Genomic DNA, 18,192 nt, shown 5'->3' on the forward strand with positions numbered 1-18,192 from the left:
CATCTCCTCCTGATAATGATGCCAATCTTTCGTTTTCATTCCGATAACTGTGAAGTACAACTTCAGTTCTACGAAATTTTTCATTTACAGAACGCAAGAAAAAGAAAATTGCCCTCTTTTGACTATTTAGCTGTTTTTCATTTTCTCGAAGTCGTTTTCTTTTACTAGCTCCGAATTCAAATTTTCTTGGCATCATTATGTGTATTAATCTATCAAAAACGATATAAATATTTATTAAATCCAAACTAAATATATAAATAAAATAAACAATTACGTTAAAAGCTTAAAAAAATACAAAAATAGAAACAGTGGTATCTTGGTTTTGTTAAAATAAACGAGTAACAGTAAAATAAGAATAATAATTAATTGAATAATATATTCTTAACGACTGCGACAACTAGTTTAACCATGTAATTAAGTATATACACTTGTATTCAGTATACTGCTTTACAAGTACAGCCAAATAACGGTAATTAAACTATCAGTTTAATTACCGTTTTTTGGAATTTCCTTTACTATTCTACGATATTTTACCCTTTTTGGTGCACAATTTATTTATTGTGTCTCTTTCCAAAAATATAAACGAATTTCACATGTATGCAATAAATGTCAATATTAAAAAAATCTTGGTAATATTAAACTAGCAACCTTGTAAGTCATTTTATATAAATAAATGACTAACTTATATCTTTGGATTATAAATAATTATGCAACTTCTACGATACTTCGTTGACAAGCATCATAGTTGCTACAAAAATTCTGAATACCGAAAAAATATTAAAAGGTATGGTATTAATTTAGTATGAGGATAAAAGTTGTTTTTATGAAAAAAAAAAAGAATTTAAATGCAATCAAACTATGCTTGCTAATCGAGATAAAAATTGGAACTTCCTGAACTGTAAAATTCAGATATTCTCACTAAAAATAAACATTTTGAATTTACGGTAATAAAACTTATAGCAAAAATCATCATTTATGGAATTACAACATTTTTTCATTACAAGATTTATTCAACTCCAGCTTTGATTTTTTAAGTTGTAGTAATAAGCATAATAATTCCAGCTTTAATTAAAACGTAGAGGCAATAAATCGTAATGATAACTTGCTGTCCTCCCTAATATCTACTTTTTTTACTCGACATTTTATCCTAAAATGACTAGAATCTTGATGTACAAAAAATGAACTGAAAAATCAATTTAATTTATAAATAATAATAAACTTGAAATTCAAATGCTATATTTATGTGATATAGAAACTGCTCTTATCCAACTAATTAATACAAATAGCAGCAGCACACAAAAAAAAAACTGTTGTCTCTGGAACGTGTTTCAAAATGATCGCAAAAACTTTCTTTAAGTCAAAAACTAATTTAGTCTGTTTACAATTTCCACTTATTAAACTTCTAGTATACTTGCAAAGAGGTTAGCTAACTCTCTATTAAGTTACTTTTGCAAACTGTATATCAACTTCAAATATATGCCAATAAATTCTCTTAATGATACTTCTTATTACTGTTAATCAAAATCTTAATTGTCCAACTAAAAACATTATAAGAGGAATTATACAAAGTTATATAATTTACAAAAGCTCTGTATCGCACATTCAGTCAAAGGTCTTGCACAAAAAGTTCTAAGGCATTCCCTCATCTGAGATCTTGAGCTTCCTTCAGGAAATCTGGCTTCAGAAATATCTCATTGGAAAAATAGTGAACTGTGCCCTGCGGTACTCATATACAGCTCTGGCAAAAAGTTATTCTCCCACAGCGAAAATAAATACTTTCGAGCGAAGGTGCTTCGGGTAATTTGTCTCGCCTTTTCTCCTCTGCTTGGGCTTGCCAAAAATGCCTGGATAACTGCCTCCTTTTTCTGCCGCCTCCACTATCTTGAATTGCCGGTAACTGTCAAACTGGGATTCTTCTCTGCCCTGAAGCTTTTCTCCGGCGATTGGAACATCTCTTTTCTGCAACTTGAAGCCTTCTCTTAAGACTGGATCCGAGGAGCTTCTCTCTGGCAGCGTCTGGAAACGGGAAGCCTCATATGCTTGGCTCTGTCCCCTTTTATTATGCCTTCTCTGAGACCTCGCACAAAGTTTGTAACCCCCGAAGAATTCGGCATGATTCTTTCATCTTAAGTTTCAAGTTCGGCCCGCTCTTTGTTCTCTTCTATGCCTTCTTTCGATTGTTTTCGATGGAAACTTGGAAAAGTTTCCATCGGAAAGTTGTTTTGAACCTTTCTGACTGACTTCGGAGGTGTTTACGTGCAGAGCTTGTAAGCCTTTCTCATACACAAAATTTAATAAAGATCCTTTCTAATGCCACCATGTAGATCTGTTACATACAGCTCCAGCGAAAAACATTGCCTTTGTTTTTAACACTAACATATTCTTATTAAAGAAGTATACAGTTAATTTCCAAAGGGCTATTTACAAAAATATCTAATACAAAATATACAGAGACAAACAAGGTTATTTTTTACAACATTCTTATGAGACTTGACTTAAGTAAAAAAATCGATGTAATGTGCTTTGAAATATTTAAGCTACAATCGAATTTTTACATATTTATAAGAACAATAGTCTAAAAGTCCAGGTAGTCCAGCAAAAACCATCTGTGACAAAATGAAAGTAGTTTATTTATTTAAAAATACAAATTAAGTATATCTTTATAGAGTTCATAATTAAAAGGACTCTAATAATAATAATGGATTTCTACAGATGTGTCTCATCTTGTTTTGGTATTATCAAAATTATCAAGTTATTCTGAAGCATTATGAATTTTGCTATTTTATTATTATGCCGCTAATATTTCTTCAAATGCGGCACTTTTTACAACAAAACTGGATATATCTGTTTTCCAATATACTTAAAATCCTTTTGACCTAATAAAAAGGTAGAATGCTGATGAAACTTCATCAGCATTCTATTCTGTTAAAATGCAATTACCCTCCCCCCACCCCACCCCCAATTAACGGATTATTGTAGTTATGTTCACAGTATTTCTTGGATTGACCCTTTTTTGCTGCACAATTTACTTATTGTGTCTCTAACCAAATAAAAACGAATTTCACATATGCGAAAATAAATAATCAAAATGTTTGTTTGCATTGGAAATATTATGTCAAATATTTATATTTTTTAAATAACATTTATTGAAATAAATATGGCATTTTGCTTCCTTTCCTTGCAAAATAAGATTATATGGGTCGCACATTTGAATTTTAAGAACGATTTATTTATTTATTTATTTTTATAAACAACAAATGGTGTTAAACTGTATTACTCGGGGTTTCTGATTGCCAGTCTTTTTAATTTATATCCAGTGGTATTTTATCAGAGATTCTATGCCTTTGTCTTTTGCTTAAAACTGCAACAGTACAATTACTTTGGAAAAATAACGAATTCAAACAAAAAGAAAGTATGCATATGTTATCTAGCAGTGTGTGGTGATAAATTTGGGAGGTGTGGTGATAATTTTAATGTAGCCATCAAAGGCAAATTAATCTTATTACGAAAATTTTGGAAATAAAATTTCATTTTGATGCATGCACCTACACATATTTTAAGAGAAACTGTAGGGAAAATATCGCTACTTCAAAACTGCTGCATAATATAGAAATTAGCTGAAAATATGTACATAACAGTTGACTTCATAACTGCTGTTTATTTTGTTTTGTAGTGAGTGATTAGGGAGGGAAACCAAGAAAGTTGAAATTCAAAAACCTACAGATTACGTTATAAAAAGTATGCCTTACATGATATGATTCAAGATTTACGTATGATAACTAACCTTCGAACTAAGATTATGAATAAAATAGGAAACTTAATTTGAAACAAATGGAGGCTGTATTAATTTTTAGATTCGGATTTTCATGAATTTATAAAATAATGGTTTGGCAAAAATAATTATCTTCAAGTTCTTGGACAATCTTAAAATAATTAGCAAAAAAATTGATAGTGACATTGATCTTCCAAAGTGATACAATATGTAGTGAAGAAAGTATGAAAGGATTTCTTATTTTACGCTGGCATTAAAGACAATAATTACACGATAAAAACAAGCAGCAAAATGAATATAACTCATTGGTATTTAGTCTGATATAACTTAGATTCCGGTTACCAAACAGCAAGCAACTGCGTTTCTTGCTTTAGGCCACAGAACGTAGCTACTACGTATGCCAGGTAATGTAGTTAAGTGTTCTTTTCACCGTGAAGGATTATCGCATCTTCTAATGGGCATGTCGGTCAAACTACACTTCTTATTCATGTTCTTTCATCAGGTGAACAGAATATTATCCAGGTTTGTTGGATGTGTATATACGTCCAGCAAAGAAATGGTATGCTTACATACATGAATTTTATGGAATACAGAGTTCCATTTAGTTTTATATTTTATGGAAAGAACAATGTATTTCAAATGGAAACCTCGCAAATTTTTCAGTGGCCTTTTATATTATGAATGTAATGTTTAAAAATAACTATTTTATTTTGCAACTATAACTACGCTGTTTTTTTATTGTTCTTTGTGAGGAGTAAGGTTTTAAAATGAGGCCCCCTAGAGAGTGAGTCCCCATCTTACGCCTAATGGTAAATGCGGCCCTGATTCAGACTTTTAGTTTCATAAATCCGCATTTTTTAAAACGGATTTTAATAATTTACTCGTATTTTTTTTTCTTTGACACATTCAGAACATCCAGATTTCAAGTTTTTGTTCATAATAATTTTTTCCTGATTTCTGAGCCTTTTTTTTTTTTTTTTCCTCAGTAAAATCAACATTTCTTGTCTGAAATCCAGTTTTGGATGTTCCCTATTAATTCCCTATTAATTAAGCACATTCTAAAATTAATGTTACCAATATAAGGTGAAAGATATGGTGAATAGTCTGAATGGAAAAATTAGTACCAGGAATGATATTATCTCCTGAGATCTTTGTTTCGCATTGGACAAAATATATTGAAGAAAAATTGGTTTCGGCATTGGACAAAATATATTGAAGAAAAATTGGTTTCGTTAATTTATGTTGCACTGAATTTACATTTTAAACTTGTGTTTAAGAAACTTTTTGGGTTTCTAGTGTTCGGTACTTAAAAAAAAGTACCGAACACGGGTAGTAGGGTAGATTTTTTTTCTTTTCTACGGATGTAACTTACTGATGAAACTTATCAAGTAATTTAGTGAAAGTCAGTCATAATTGTTGTTGGACGAGTAAACCTCCTGTAGCTTTTCCGGTAACCGTTTTCACAATTTAAGTTAACTTATACTTGTTTTATGTTCTTGTTTAATCTTTCATTCAAGTGTAAGTAAACAGTTTGCGGGTGAAGTATCTTCACGACTAGGGTACTTGTATATAGAGGCTTAAATCATAGGATTATGCACTTCCGAAAGGAAGTGCTTTTCATTATGGGATATTAAGCATTTGATGTAAAATCATCGGCCTCTATATACAACCTTCCTAGTCGTGAAGATACTTAATATACAAACTTTGTTTGCTCACTTGGATAAAGGATTAAACATGAGTATAATTTATTGGCAAGTATGATATACTTTCTAGCTAAGTGGAAAAACTTTATACAATTCAAGTTAACATTTCAGCTGGTTATAAGTTTATTAGTCAAGTGCTGTTTTTAATGTGTGTATTTATTTGGAGGGGAGGGAGAATTGAAACATTTTTGGTGACTTATTTTTATGGAATGCAACAAATGATACCCGAAACAATCTTGAATTATACGTGTTTGTGTTTCAGTACAATTTGAGATAGAGAATCGGTTTTTGGTATATGCCCTTAAACGATCACTGATTCCCAGGAAATTATTAGCATTTCGGATAATCCGGTCTTCGCTGTTAGATATCAGTAAAGGAATATCATAAATAAGTTGTGTTTCGCAAAGCATTCATTATCTCAACCATCAAACGTAGAGCTCAGCATTTGTACTGTGGATCGGTGTTTCCCAGTCCAAACTTTTGAGGACCGATAAAATTCCGATTTTCCGAGTTAAAATTGTACCCATTATAGGTATGTAATTTTAACTCTACCAGCACTAGTACGTAGACGGGTGGTTGGAAAATGCAGAAAATAGTTTGTCATTTGTAATACAAGTTTGTATTGAATTTGCTTGATGTTTGCGCAAATCAGAATTGTGGTAATGCAAATTTTTATTAAAATCCAGTGAGCAAAGAAAAATTTAATTTATAGGGGATAAAAACGAATCTAAAATGTACGCTTATGTATTAAAGGATAAATTATTTTTATAGCAAACCAGTGTTTGCTTCTAGTCTGAAAAGATTGAAATTTCAAGTCATGGTTCTTAGAGCTGGTTCTGCTTAATTCGTTTTTCATTCATTTCTCTTGACAAGGGGTGTGCCAATAGTGTCCGGCGCCTGTGTGCAAAATTTTAGTTGGCGACCCCATTTATAAAACGTCTCAGTGTGTAAAAATGAAATACAAATGTATTAATCATAAGTTTATTGAACAAAGAGCAGAAATTATAAAAAAAACAATAAACATACAAGAAGGGCACAGAAACGACAAAAATAATTTGGAAAAAAATAAAGTAGTTTATGTTATTTGGCAAAAAAATCATTTGTGAATTGCACCTTATATAGGTTTACATAAATTCACAGATAAGCTTAGTTTTATAAAAACAAAAATATTAAATATTTTTTGGTACAAAATTAAACTAACTATATTTTATTTGGCAAGAAAATCATTTTGTACTTTGTATAGGTATAAATAAGAAACAGATTAACTTACAAGTATATAAAATAGGAACATATTAAACATTATTGGGTAAAGAAATAGGTAAATAAATATTTAAACAGAAAGAAAAATCACTTTAATGGACACACCATGCCTGTGAGGCCTGTCTGGAAATACCCACTCGACAGATGTTACACACTATGAGCATGGGAACGATTTTCGCATTGGAGTATTAATAGGCTTCTGAAAGAGTAAGGTTGTGATTGACCATCAAACCTAATGTGCAAAAAGATGAGGATGAAAATAATAAGTTTCCTGTTTTCCAGGAAAGATTATTTTTATTTCATGCAACTACCTGAACATCTTTTCATCAGCCTATTCAATATATGACAATAGCCCTGTGAAATGTCAGTTGCGCCAGGTTGCTCGAAAACAGACTGTTCTAAGTTCGATTCTAGTCCCGACTAGAGGAACGTCTTGGATTGGATCTGTAGTTAGTCGATCTCTTATACAGGTGAGTAGGGTTTCCTCCAGGAAACTCGGGTTTTTAATTCTGCAACTCAACGAGAGAATCGTGGAAAGATCATATCGACTCCTTAGATTCAGCATTCTTGTTCCCTACACTGTTGTGAAACTGGTTATAGCCTTTCGCTTAATTCATCTCTCCACCATGCCAAAAACAAAGTCAGCACAAGCCCTCAGAAGAGAACAAGAAGAGTGGAAAATATTCCAATGCCACCAGTGTCTTCCCCTCGAGAGAACAGAAGGAAACCAATGATTGGTGATCGTGCTATTTGTTGTTTAGCGAAATAAAGTGGAATCAAAAAATTGAAACACTATGTGAAGGATGCAGTTAGAAGAGAAATTTTTCTGTCTGTGTCAGATCTCATGAAGGCCTCTGTCAGCATAACCAAATGTGCTAAAAGAATTACAGTGAGGGGCGAAGATGTTCAGATGGCGCTTGGCACGTCAAACAAGGTCATTTATGGAGTGTAAACCAAGAAGTACCTCACCGAATCCTTCCTCTTTTCAAAAATTCCACTGCATAAACCAATGATTGCTCACTGGAAACAGTGAGTGATCATTGTTTTAAGACTTTTCTGTTTTAAATAATTGTGTAATTTCGATTGCTTAACTTAAATAAATTATCTTGGAACTGACTTGTTTGGCTATTTACTGCTTTATGAAATTCACTGGGGTATTTATTCATTGTTCTTTGAATGAGTTCTGGTAAATATTCCCTTTGTTGATGCACCTGATATTTGCAAACAGTTCATGAATATGTAGTTAATAAGGGTACTCATTCAAACATTTATCTCCTGAGAAGAATAGGATTCCAGTGGGATCTCACGTGAGAGATCTCTTCAAAATAATTTTCTGTTGTTTTATCCTTATTTATTCAATCTATCCTTATGGGTACTAAATGAGTGATCGTTATGAGTGACTGTAATTATCCAAACATTTATTGGGTAGAAGAGAAATCTCATGATAAGGAAGAAGGGGAAGTTATTGAATTGTTGCGAGACAACTTTCTCAAGCAGCATGTGAAAGTTAATTTTGTTCACAGTCAAGAAAGGGATAGAGATAGGTTTTTTTCCCCAGAGAGCACTGGAATTGTTTGCCTTTAGGGGTGGTGAGTGTATCTAGTGTGAATGAATTTAAGGGAAAGTATGACTTCTGTTTGGATGATGATGATAATAATAATATATTTGTTTAAAAAAAAAAAAAAAAACTCCTATAAGTGGACCTCATAGTTCAAACACTCGTTCTTCAATGGTCAACTGTATATAATAGAGATCAGCCAGCGAATGAAAATCGCTACTGATAGAAACCACTAGGCCTTTGTTCACTACCCTCCTACTTATTGTAAAATGTCTAAAACAAAAAAAAAAAGTTAAAGCCACATTAAAAAGTGAAAAAAAGTCTCCTCTGTCAAAAACTGTAAGCGCAGAACCTTCATTACGATGAAAGACATTTTAAATTTTTGCAAAATATAAATAAATTTGTCAGTTATAAAAGCCATTTTGCAGTTTCCGTTATTTCAAAACATAAAGTTATTTCGAAATATAGCATTAATACGGATATTCGTGGCATACACGAATCTGCTATTCTTAAATCGTCTGCATTTCGAAGTTGTATCACTGTGGTATCGCTCTTGCATTACTAACTTTTTAAATATGTTTTGCAAAAATAAATAAATAAAATCAATAAATACACAAGTGTCTAAATTAGTTTTGTCTGTAAGCATGTTAGTCTAGCTGGACTTTAAAAAAAAAAAAAAAAATTTGGTATATGCAAGCCTCATTCAAAAATAAATAAAAACAGTAATAATAATATTTGTCCTCATTCAAAAATAAATTATTCAACCTATCTTTATGGGTACTAAATGAGTGATCGTTAATGAGGATGCCGACGTGGTTCAGTTTGGCTTCATTGAGATTATTTTAATTGGTAAAATTTTGCAAAAACAAGTTACTGATAATTCTGAAATATATAGGTGGAATATATTGAAATATGTTATTAAAATTATATCTCGATTGAAATTTTTCGAGTTATCCAAATTTTACTTTCAATTGGATCATTTCTAGTGATGAAATTACGGAAAACAAAATCACATGTCTAGAATTCATTCAGCCAAAAAAACTGCTAACAACCACCAAAAAAAAAAAGGGTTAGTTTTGAGTGGCAAGCTTGTATGTGTATAATATTGTTTGCACGTACTAGCTTGTTCAATGCATCTAAAGCAAGTTGGATATTCATAGATGAAGACTGCAGTATTTTGCTGACAAAATTCACTTTATTTAAAATATCAAATTTACCAAATCTATGGCACCTGTGTGCATTGCACACACAGCACATATGGCTGGTGCGCCATGCTCATGAAACTTAATTATATAAAACATCGCTAATTCAAATTCTGCCTTACAACATTTTACAAATGTAGTCAACTGTCGTTATTGCTTATCATGATTGCTGGATTAGTAAGATATCATTTACCATAGGATTCCTGTACCATTCCCATAGTTTTTCTCTTGATTTGATAATGATTATGTATCCAGATGGCTCCAGGATTATGAAATTCCTTTATAGCAATAGATAAACTTGCATTAAATTATACATATTCTGGAATTAGCCATTTCTATTAAATAGTGTCTCGGAGTTAGTCCCCCACCCCCGCCATATAAACTAATTCGTTTTTACACAGAAGTTTGTGTATTGGGCACATTGACGGGCAGGGGTGGGAGTAAGTTGCCATGCGAAGTGCCAAAACGAAACTGAGTGAATTAACGCATGTAAATGCTGAAGGAATTCGGAGGATGGTCTTGGTCCAGCGGTAAAGAGAATTACTGAACCACAACTTATGTTTGTAGTTAAGTACGAGGGTGGTTTGAAAAGTCCTCGGCCTAACAATGAAAAAAAAACCAATTTATAATTTCAAAATTATTTTTATTTTTCAACATAATCTCCCTTAAGACTAATATGTTTATTCCAGCGATGCTCCAGCACCATTATCCCATCCCTGTAGTGGTTCTCAGTAAGATCTACAAAATACCCCTCTACAGCTGCAATCACCTCTTGATCCAAAGAAAAATGCTGACCAGAGAGGAGGAGTTTTGGGAAGAGATAGAAGTCAGAGGGAGCCAACTCTGGGGAATAGAGTGGATATTCCAACAATTCATAGTGCAGATCTCTTAATTTTCTCATTGCCAAAACACCTTTGTGGGCAAGTGCATTCTCCTGATGAAAGATGATTTTTTTCTTCTGCAAATCTGATCTTTTCTCACATATTTTTTTTGTCTAGTCTGGTTAAAAGATTGGAATAATATTCCCTGGTTATTGTTCTACCCTTTTCAAGATAATTAATAACACTGATGCCATGACCTTCACTGCTGATGGAACAGATTTTGGTGCTGAACAGCTGGCTTCTGTCCACTGTTTTGACTGCTGTTTGGATTCTGGTGTGTAACAGTAATTCAGACTATTCAGCTTGTGGCGCTGTTTGTGTAATTGAAGATTTAGAGTAGAACGTAGGTACACATTCAAATTTTCGAATCGTGTGCAAACGGGTCATGTGGAAGCACTCAACAGGATAAAAGGCAAAATCAAATTGTGTTTGAAGGAAGCTCTTTTCGAGACATCACTGGATGATTACACATGGGAAATAATTATTAGAAAGCTTGAAAGCTGCAGAATTACTGATACTGCCAGAAAGTTTGGAATCTCACATAGCATTGTATCCAGGCTGTGGGCAGTGTTTCAAACCAATGGAATGTGTTCCAGATGTATAATGCTAAGAGTTAGCCTTCACTTAACCATGAAGCTTGAAGAGAGATTTTTTGGTTAACAGCAGAACATAATAGATGCACCACAGCAGGTCAGCTTGCCAGCCTGTTCCATTCAAGCACAGGTATGTGGAATCTCTAACTGGCAAGACTTTGCAACAAGTAGGCCTATGTGCTCGAAGGCCTGTTGCGTGTGTGTGTATGTCCCTTTTATCCACAGCTCGTAGAGCAAGTTTTCAGTTGTATCCATAAAAATTGGACAAGACACCAGTGAGTTAATAACTTCACGGATACAAGCCATTTTAGACTTTCCTTCAATTCTGGTGTGAAAGTTGTACTGCTTACCACTACAAGAATGTTCTTGAAAGGGATAAATGCAGTGTTGCCTGGAGTTATGGTGTGAGGAAGCATTATGCTTAATCGGTGCACTGAGCTACAAGTGCTAGAAAAAGGACTGTGACTGGTGAATGATATTTCAATATAGTTCAGTGTTGTGTTTGATGGTTCTGTGCTGCTGTATCCAAAGAATTCATTTTAATGAATGACAATGCCACATCGTACATGAGCAGTGGAGATACTTCTGAGATCAAGGATATTAATCGAATCAAGTGGTCAGCCCCCCCCCCCCCCCCAGATATTAACCTCATAGAACACGTTTGGGATGAAAGTGGAAGGAGAGACTCACTGCTTGAAATTCCCCTCCAGAAACAAACAAGGTCTTATGCTTGCTTTGAAGGAAGAGTAGGCCAGTTTTCCTCAAGAACTCCTGAATCACGTGGTGCTAAGCATGGTATGACATTGAGAGCTGCATTGCAGTTTGGGATGGACATATTTCATACTGAAATGTCTGTCCACATATTTTTCTGTAAGCCCTGTACATTAATTCCTTGACTACATCCTTAATTTGTAACATTTGCCAAGAATGTATTGCAATTTAATTTGTACAAAATTTAGAACACATTTTCGTACAATTTATTAATATGCTGGCAATAAATTTATGTCCATATTTGACTGTAGTCATGAGCAATTTATCATACAGGTAAAAATGTAGTTCATCCTTTTGCTTTTGGACACCAGTGTATTTCTAGTTAAGGTTTGAATTGCTTTATTTTGAATTGCATCTAAAAGTCTGTAGTAGAAGATTCCTCTAGGTCAGAATTCCACACCATAGTGGTTGGAATTCATGCAGAATATAATTAAAAGAATCTAATGCAGAAAGTAAAGTTCATACTATGCAACCTGTATTGTAACTGCATCAATTACATGGTTTCCATCTTAAATTACAATCAATTTTTAAACCTGAATAAGTTGGCCTTTCTGTTGTCATTCAATTTTAATTCAATTTTCTTGTAATTCTAATTATTATTATTATTACATGACACCTCCACAGAGTCCAAAGACTTATCGAGAGAGAGAGGGCACCTACTCAACAACTGTCTCCAACACTCAATCCACCAACTACCTCGAACTGCATCATTTACACCACTGCCACCCACCATCACTAATATTTTCACACACAATCATAAATGCTCATGGCAGGATTCGAACCCACAATCTTTTGGATGGAGATCGAATATGCTAACCACTTGACCAACCAGGCTGGCAGGCTATAGAACAGTTAAAACATTTCAGCTATTTAGGGCTTAATTTTTAATGAAGATGACAAATTAAATATGGAACTAGACAAGAGAATTAGTAAAGCTGGTATGGTAGGAAGTCAGCTGAATAAATTTATATGGAATAAGAAAGAAATTAGTCAAAACTCTAAATTAACTGTATACAAGACAGCATATACAAGATCTATAAATTTTAATTTATAGATCTGGGTTAGAAATAAAACACTTGATCAAAGACTGGAGACCTCTGATATGAGAGTGCTGAGAAAGATTATGGAGTGAACAGATGGTATCAATGGCAGTATCACATTAAAAATGAGGATATTAGAAAGAACTTGCTGTTCTTAGCTAACCTAGCAAAGAATACTTCTGCTATTATGTGTTAGTAGAGCTAATCTCAGTTGGTATGATTAGTTAAACAGAATGGCAGAAGTATTCTTTGCTAGGTTGGCAGGAAAAGACCCAGAGGAAGATCAAGCAAGATTTATACAGTAAAAAAGTGCCTTAAAAGAGAGAAGTATAAGATCTGATAATATTGGATTGTTGACAGATAAGATTAATTTAAAGGAAAACTGTTGATCAGAATTCAGTAATGATGTAAATTTTCATGTAGTACTATCATAATTATTCTGTACACCCCTGAGGGTACATATCAGGAATTTGATGATAATGATACTTTGCTGTTTTTCTTATTAAACTTGGATTTAGACATCTGCTTAAAGCACTGAGTTTAATGTCAAGGAAGTTTAGGGATGCACTGTTACTTTTCATCTGATTTTTTACATCAATCCTCTATCTCAATTCTGACTGTTGACATAACACAAGTATAGCCTAATATTTTTCCCATGTATAATGTTCCACTGCCTTTTATAACTTATTGTAGTGTTTTTGAACATCTTTTCTTTTTTGCATCTTTATCATATACTTTTTTTTCACATCTGCAAAGGTTAAATGTAGTTTCATGTTATATTCCTATTGTTTTATGACTGCCTTAATATGCTTTATTTAAAATAATCTTTTTTGACCTGAAACAGATTTATTCTTCTCCCATATTTTTCTTCCACACTTCAAGTATGTACATTGTGTACACAATATCGGCCACTGAATTAGAACCTTCACAGAAATGAATGGTTTCCGTATAGACATGACTGCCAATACTGATTCTATTCAATTCCCTGCATGTAATTGAGAGATGTCGAACAGCCTTAATTAAATGTTTTTGTTAATCGCTGTTAATTTTGTTAATTTAAAAGCATTTTGTTAAATGCTTTTGTTAATTCCTAAAAAATGCGAATTATTTTTATACCGATTAAACACCCAGGATATCTCGCCTTTTGAGAAACCAGTCAGTCAAAATTGTGGCTCCAGCCAAATGAGCACCCACAATAAGTTCTTTCTTGAACCCTGAAAGATGTTTGGTTTTCCCATTGTGATCAACACTGAAGATTACTGACCAGCAGCATTCTTTAATAGTTGCCTAGTATGATGCAGGCTTAGAACAAACACGTGGTGATGCATGTGACCAATTATTTTGTGCATATGCAGCATAAGTAATGTTTACTTACATCTGTGTAAAGGTTTCTAATTCAGTGGTCTGTATATGCATGTAGGCATCAGTCTTACTTGGAACACTGAGTGGTGAAATTCCTAATTCTCAAGTTTTTCATTAATCTCTTTATAGATGGGTACTACAAGAACTGTACCTTGGTCGTATGGAATTCGATGTTCTGAATTATGCTGTATAGTCACTATAACACTTTTCAGTATTTCTGGTTGAATATGTACTTTGACTGCTTTGCTGCATTTTGGATATGAGATTTTTCTGTTTTACATTATGGAAATATATATACTCAAAACTACATTCCTCCTGAATATATTTTAACCTTATTCTGTTGACGCTTATCTCCTGTAATAATTCAAAGTAATTCCAATTCTATGAAGACACATGCTGACTTTCTTGCCAGGAACTATATATCTTCATTTATTGCCGTTTAACTTGTTTACTATGAGGATTTTAGTCTTCTTGTGGACAACTTCATCACAGGTTTCCCTCAAATGAGTCGATATTTTCTTCAGATTTCATCATATTTTTCTTTTAACTTATTTTTCCTTCAGTAACTTGTATACTGGAATTTATAGTTCACATCTTTTAAATTTTTGTATGTGTTTGCTTTTCAGTGTAATACTCAATTTTTTCTGTTCAGAACTAATATTAACTTTGTTTCAAATATTCTGTATATACTGAGAAAATTTCAGAATAGTTTAAGATACATCAGCAATGACTAATTGTGTTTCTCATGTAAATTTATGCACAAAAATTTTCATAGATTTACACGAGCTGGTAATATTTCATTGACTATGTTATTCCTGCTGATTCTTAAAATCATAATAAAACATCTCATTTCTGTGGATTTATTTCCCACTTTTTTGGATCTCTAAAAAGATTACTGTCTTGTCTTCATTAGCTGTCTTCTCTTCTTTTATGACAAATGGAGGCATCTACATTTTCACTACTACTGTTTCAAAATAATTTCTTATTTTGAAACTTTCTCATTGTCATTCTGCATGAATTGTTTGTCAGGTGTTGAATTACTACCTTTCCCTAATCAATATTTCCTGAATAAATCTTATAACTGCTTATTTCTATCAACTGTTTGTTTCATTAATAGCATCTGTGTTGTATGTAGTATATTTGCAGCTTCTCTGCTAGTTTCATGTCTCTTCTGTTGGTTCCCATCTTTGATTTTGAATGCTGAGATTGCTGTTGAAGTGGACTGCTTACTTGTCCCAGTTCTCTGACAGAAATGGCAGTAGTGTCTTGTTAAATTTAGTGACATTCAGCTGAGACATCTGTTCTACTGTTGTGATGTAAGTTTAGCATCATGATGATAAAACAGATCCTCTCTATCTTCATTTGTTCAGTATTCAGATGACCCTAGTAAGGATGTGTGTACCCAGACAGTCGAGATTGGACAGTAAATAAGATATGAATGCAGAGGAATGAGTGGGTATTCTTATAGACTTTTATATAGATGTTTTGCTGTAGCCCAAATTATCAACTGTATTTATTTATACCTGTGATTTGTCTCCTGTATGTATCATCTGTTTCGAAGTAGTCTACCCTGTAAGGCATTTTATTATACTACATCACTGAAGAAAGAAAAATGTGGATAAAAATGCCTTCAAATTAATTCTACCAAGTTAATCATGATTGAGAAAATGGTTATAATCTAATAGAATAACAGCTTTCATTACTGTAATGAAGAAGAAATAAGGGGCTGAATAATTGAGATAGGTGAGTAATGATTTGATTTTTCAGTTTACAGGAAAATTGCTGGAAGCATTAACAATGACTAAATCATTAATGATTTGTACTCTGAATTTTGGGCAGAATTTCATGAAGGTTGCATGGTAATAATGTAATAGCGTGTTTGCTTTGACCTGTTATGCTGTGATCTTTCATACCATTTTTAGTTTTGGTGATTTTACTTTTTTCTTCTCCTTTCTTATAGGTAACTTGCCTTGCTGACTTCTTTTGTGAAGATGATGTATTTATTGCATATGGATCAGAGAAATATTCCCATGATGACTTTGATCTTGATTCTGAAGGTAGGCAAATGCAGTAATTCAGTGAGATTTGTATGTATTAGTAATCAAACATAAAGTAATCCAAAAGTTTATTATTGATTATTAACAAAACAGTTAGAATCATTCCAACATCCAATCTCATTGACTTCCCACAAGCCACGTGGGGAGGAAGCTTCTTTTGACAGCTAAGTTTGCTATACTCTTGTTTCATCCTTTATTTTCACTTTATAGATAATAATACTTTCTGTATTAATGTAGTAAAATTTTCAGCTTGAATGTCTATCATCATTAGTCTTTGTGAAGGGTGAGGATTGGATGTTGGGTTAGATACCATGTCAGTTGCAGCCTTCTTTTAAAGGCTATGTGGAGATGTCTGTTATTTAGCTTTGACGCTTAAGTTTTATCATGCATGTCAAATAGCAATGCATTAGTAAAAATGAAATTATATCCAAAGTAATGTATTTAAATAAGCTAAAACATTGTACTGTTTTCATTTGCAGTTCTTCTCCTGTGATTGTCCTAAAAATGGCTTGATTTAATGTTGATCAGTGCTGCTTTTCTGTAGATATTTTCAGTCACTGCTCATCAACAATTTTCCCACTCTTAAATCCATTAAGTAACTAATTGCCATCCTTTCATAGCTCAACTCCAAACTCGGAGCAAATTTCTTAGTTCTTTGGAATAAGCTTTTTTTTTTTTTTTTGTATTTCTAAAAAATACAATCCATAGTCTTTATTTACAGCTTTCTGCTTATCAAATACAACATTTTGAACTTCCCTTGTGGGATCATTTTAAAAGGGAATTCACCAAATGAAGAGAGAGATCAAGATCTTGAAATCTAGATGAGACCTTTTGTTACTCAGTAATATAATAATGCTTCTGTTTTGATCTGATGCTGGGATTAATAAAAATTATGGTCATGTAAAGGTGAAGTATACAAACTTCATTACTGGTTTGAAAATTGACTAAACATTAAATTATTGTTGATTGCAGGGATTGGTGAATTTTTATCCAATATAGGTTGACTGGAAGGTAAAACAACCTAGTGTCTTATCAAAATGTAGTTATAGTCTTTGACAGAAATTCTTTCCTTCTTGTTCAGGTAAAGAGCTGAACTGATCAGTAGCTCTGAATTAAATAATGGGTTTAAGTTGTTTTATATTACACACACTCTCAGATTATATGCTAAATTTATGCACTAAAGGTAGCTTCTTCAGATAAAAGATAAAAACTCAAACTTGGATATTCTGTACTAGTATTAAGAATCAAAACAAGACTCCATCGATTTGTCTTGTTTTGATTAAATACCAACTATCACTGGTATTTAATCAGTAAATGTACTAGTTATAAAATTTCATTACAGATAAATAACTTTGTGCTGTAGGGCCTTGATCAGAATGAATGCTAATGCAATCTTTCCCAAATGCAGACATATCCACATAATGGTATTCAGTTTGAAAAGAATGGATGCTAAGAATGCATGTTCATAATATTTTGTGCCAAGCAAAGTACTCAGAATTTGACTGAGTTTAAGAGTTTTTTAATTTCTCTGGGAAACAGGGAATAACGAGGGAATTTCTTTAAGATATTGATGAACAAAGACATTTTCTTAGTTTTACAAGCCATAAAAATGCTTTGTGAAACAAAACTTGCAGGCCCGGCTGATGGAGTGTGCGAATTGTGCAATATACACAGGCGCCGCAGAAGAAAAGGCACCTAAAAGATCTCAAAAATATGAGATAAGAGTTTAAACGAACAACAAATGGTACAGAATGGTACATAAAATTAGGAATGTACGTCGTCTTCCGTTTGGGCCCCTTCAGATCTTCCCGGAAACGAGCAAATAAATTCTGAAATTGTATCCTGGACCCAATTATATCACTGTAATTTTTTATTAAAATTTACGAAAATATGCCCAAATTAGTTCTTTATTTTTTGATGTATCATAAATCAACTGATGATTAATTGTTGAGTTCCGTGTAAAAAAAAAAAAATTGTATAAGCAAGACTAATC

The 18,192-nt window shown here is 32.9% G+C and overlaps 1 protein-coding gene across 3 annotated transcripts in view; it reads left to right on the top strand.

Annotated features, from left to right (window-relative positions):
- Positions 1-18,192, top strand: part of LOC150104726 (serine/threonine-protein kinase DCLK1-like) — a 274,558-nt gene that overhangs the window by 90,564 nt on the left and 165,802 nt on the right. For all 3 annotated transcript variants that reach the window (XR_016548579.1, XM_090395906.1, XM_090395907.1), the window contains exon 3: positions 16,103-16,199. Coding sequence is in view for 2 of the 3 variants with exons in the window: in XM_090395906.1 (XP_090252032.1) it covers positions 16,103-16,199 (97 nt within the window). In the remaining variant the exon portion in view is untranslated. The remainder of the gene's footprint in view (positions 1-16,102; positions 16,200-18,192) is intronic.

This window comes from Typopeltis vanoorti, chromosome 7, assembly GCF_054136105.1.
Source record: "Typopeltis vanoorti isolate ZY-2024b chromosome 7, IOZ_Tvanoo_1.0, whole genome shotgun sequence".
Classification (NCBI taxonomy): Eukaryota; Metazoa; Arthropoda; class Arachnida; order Uropygi; family Thelyphonidae; genus Typopeltis; species Typopeltis vanoorti.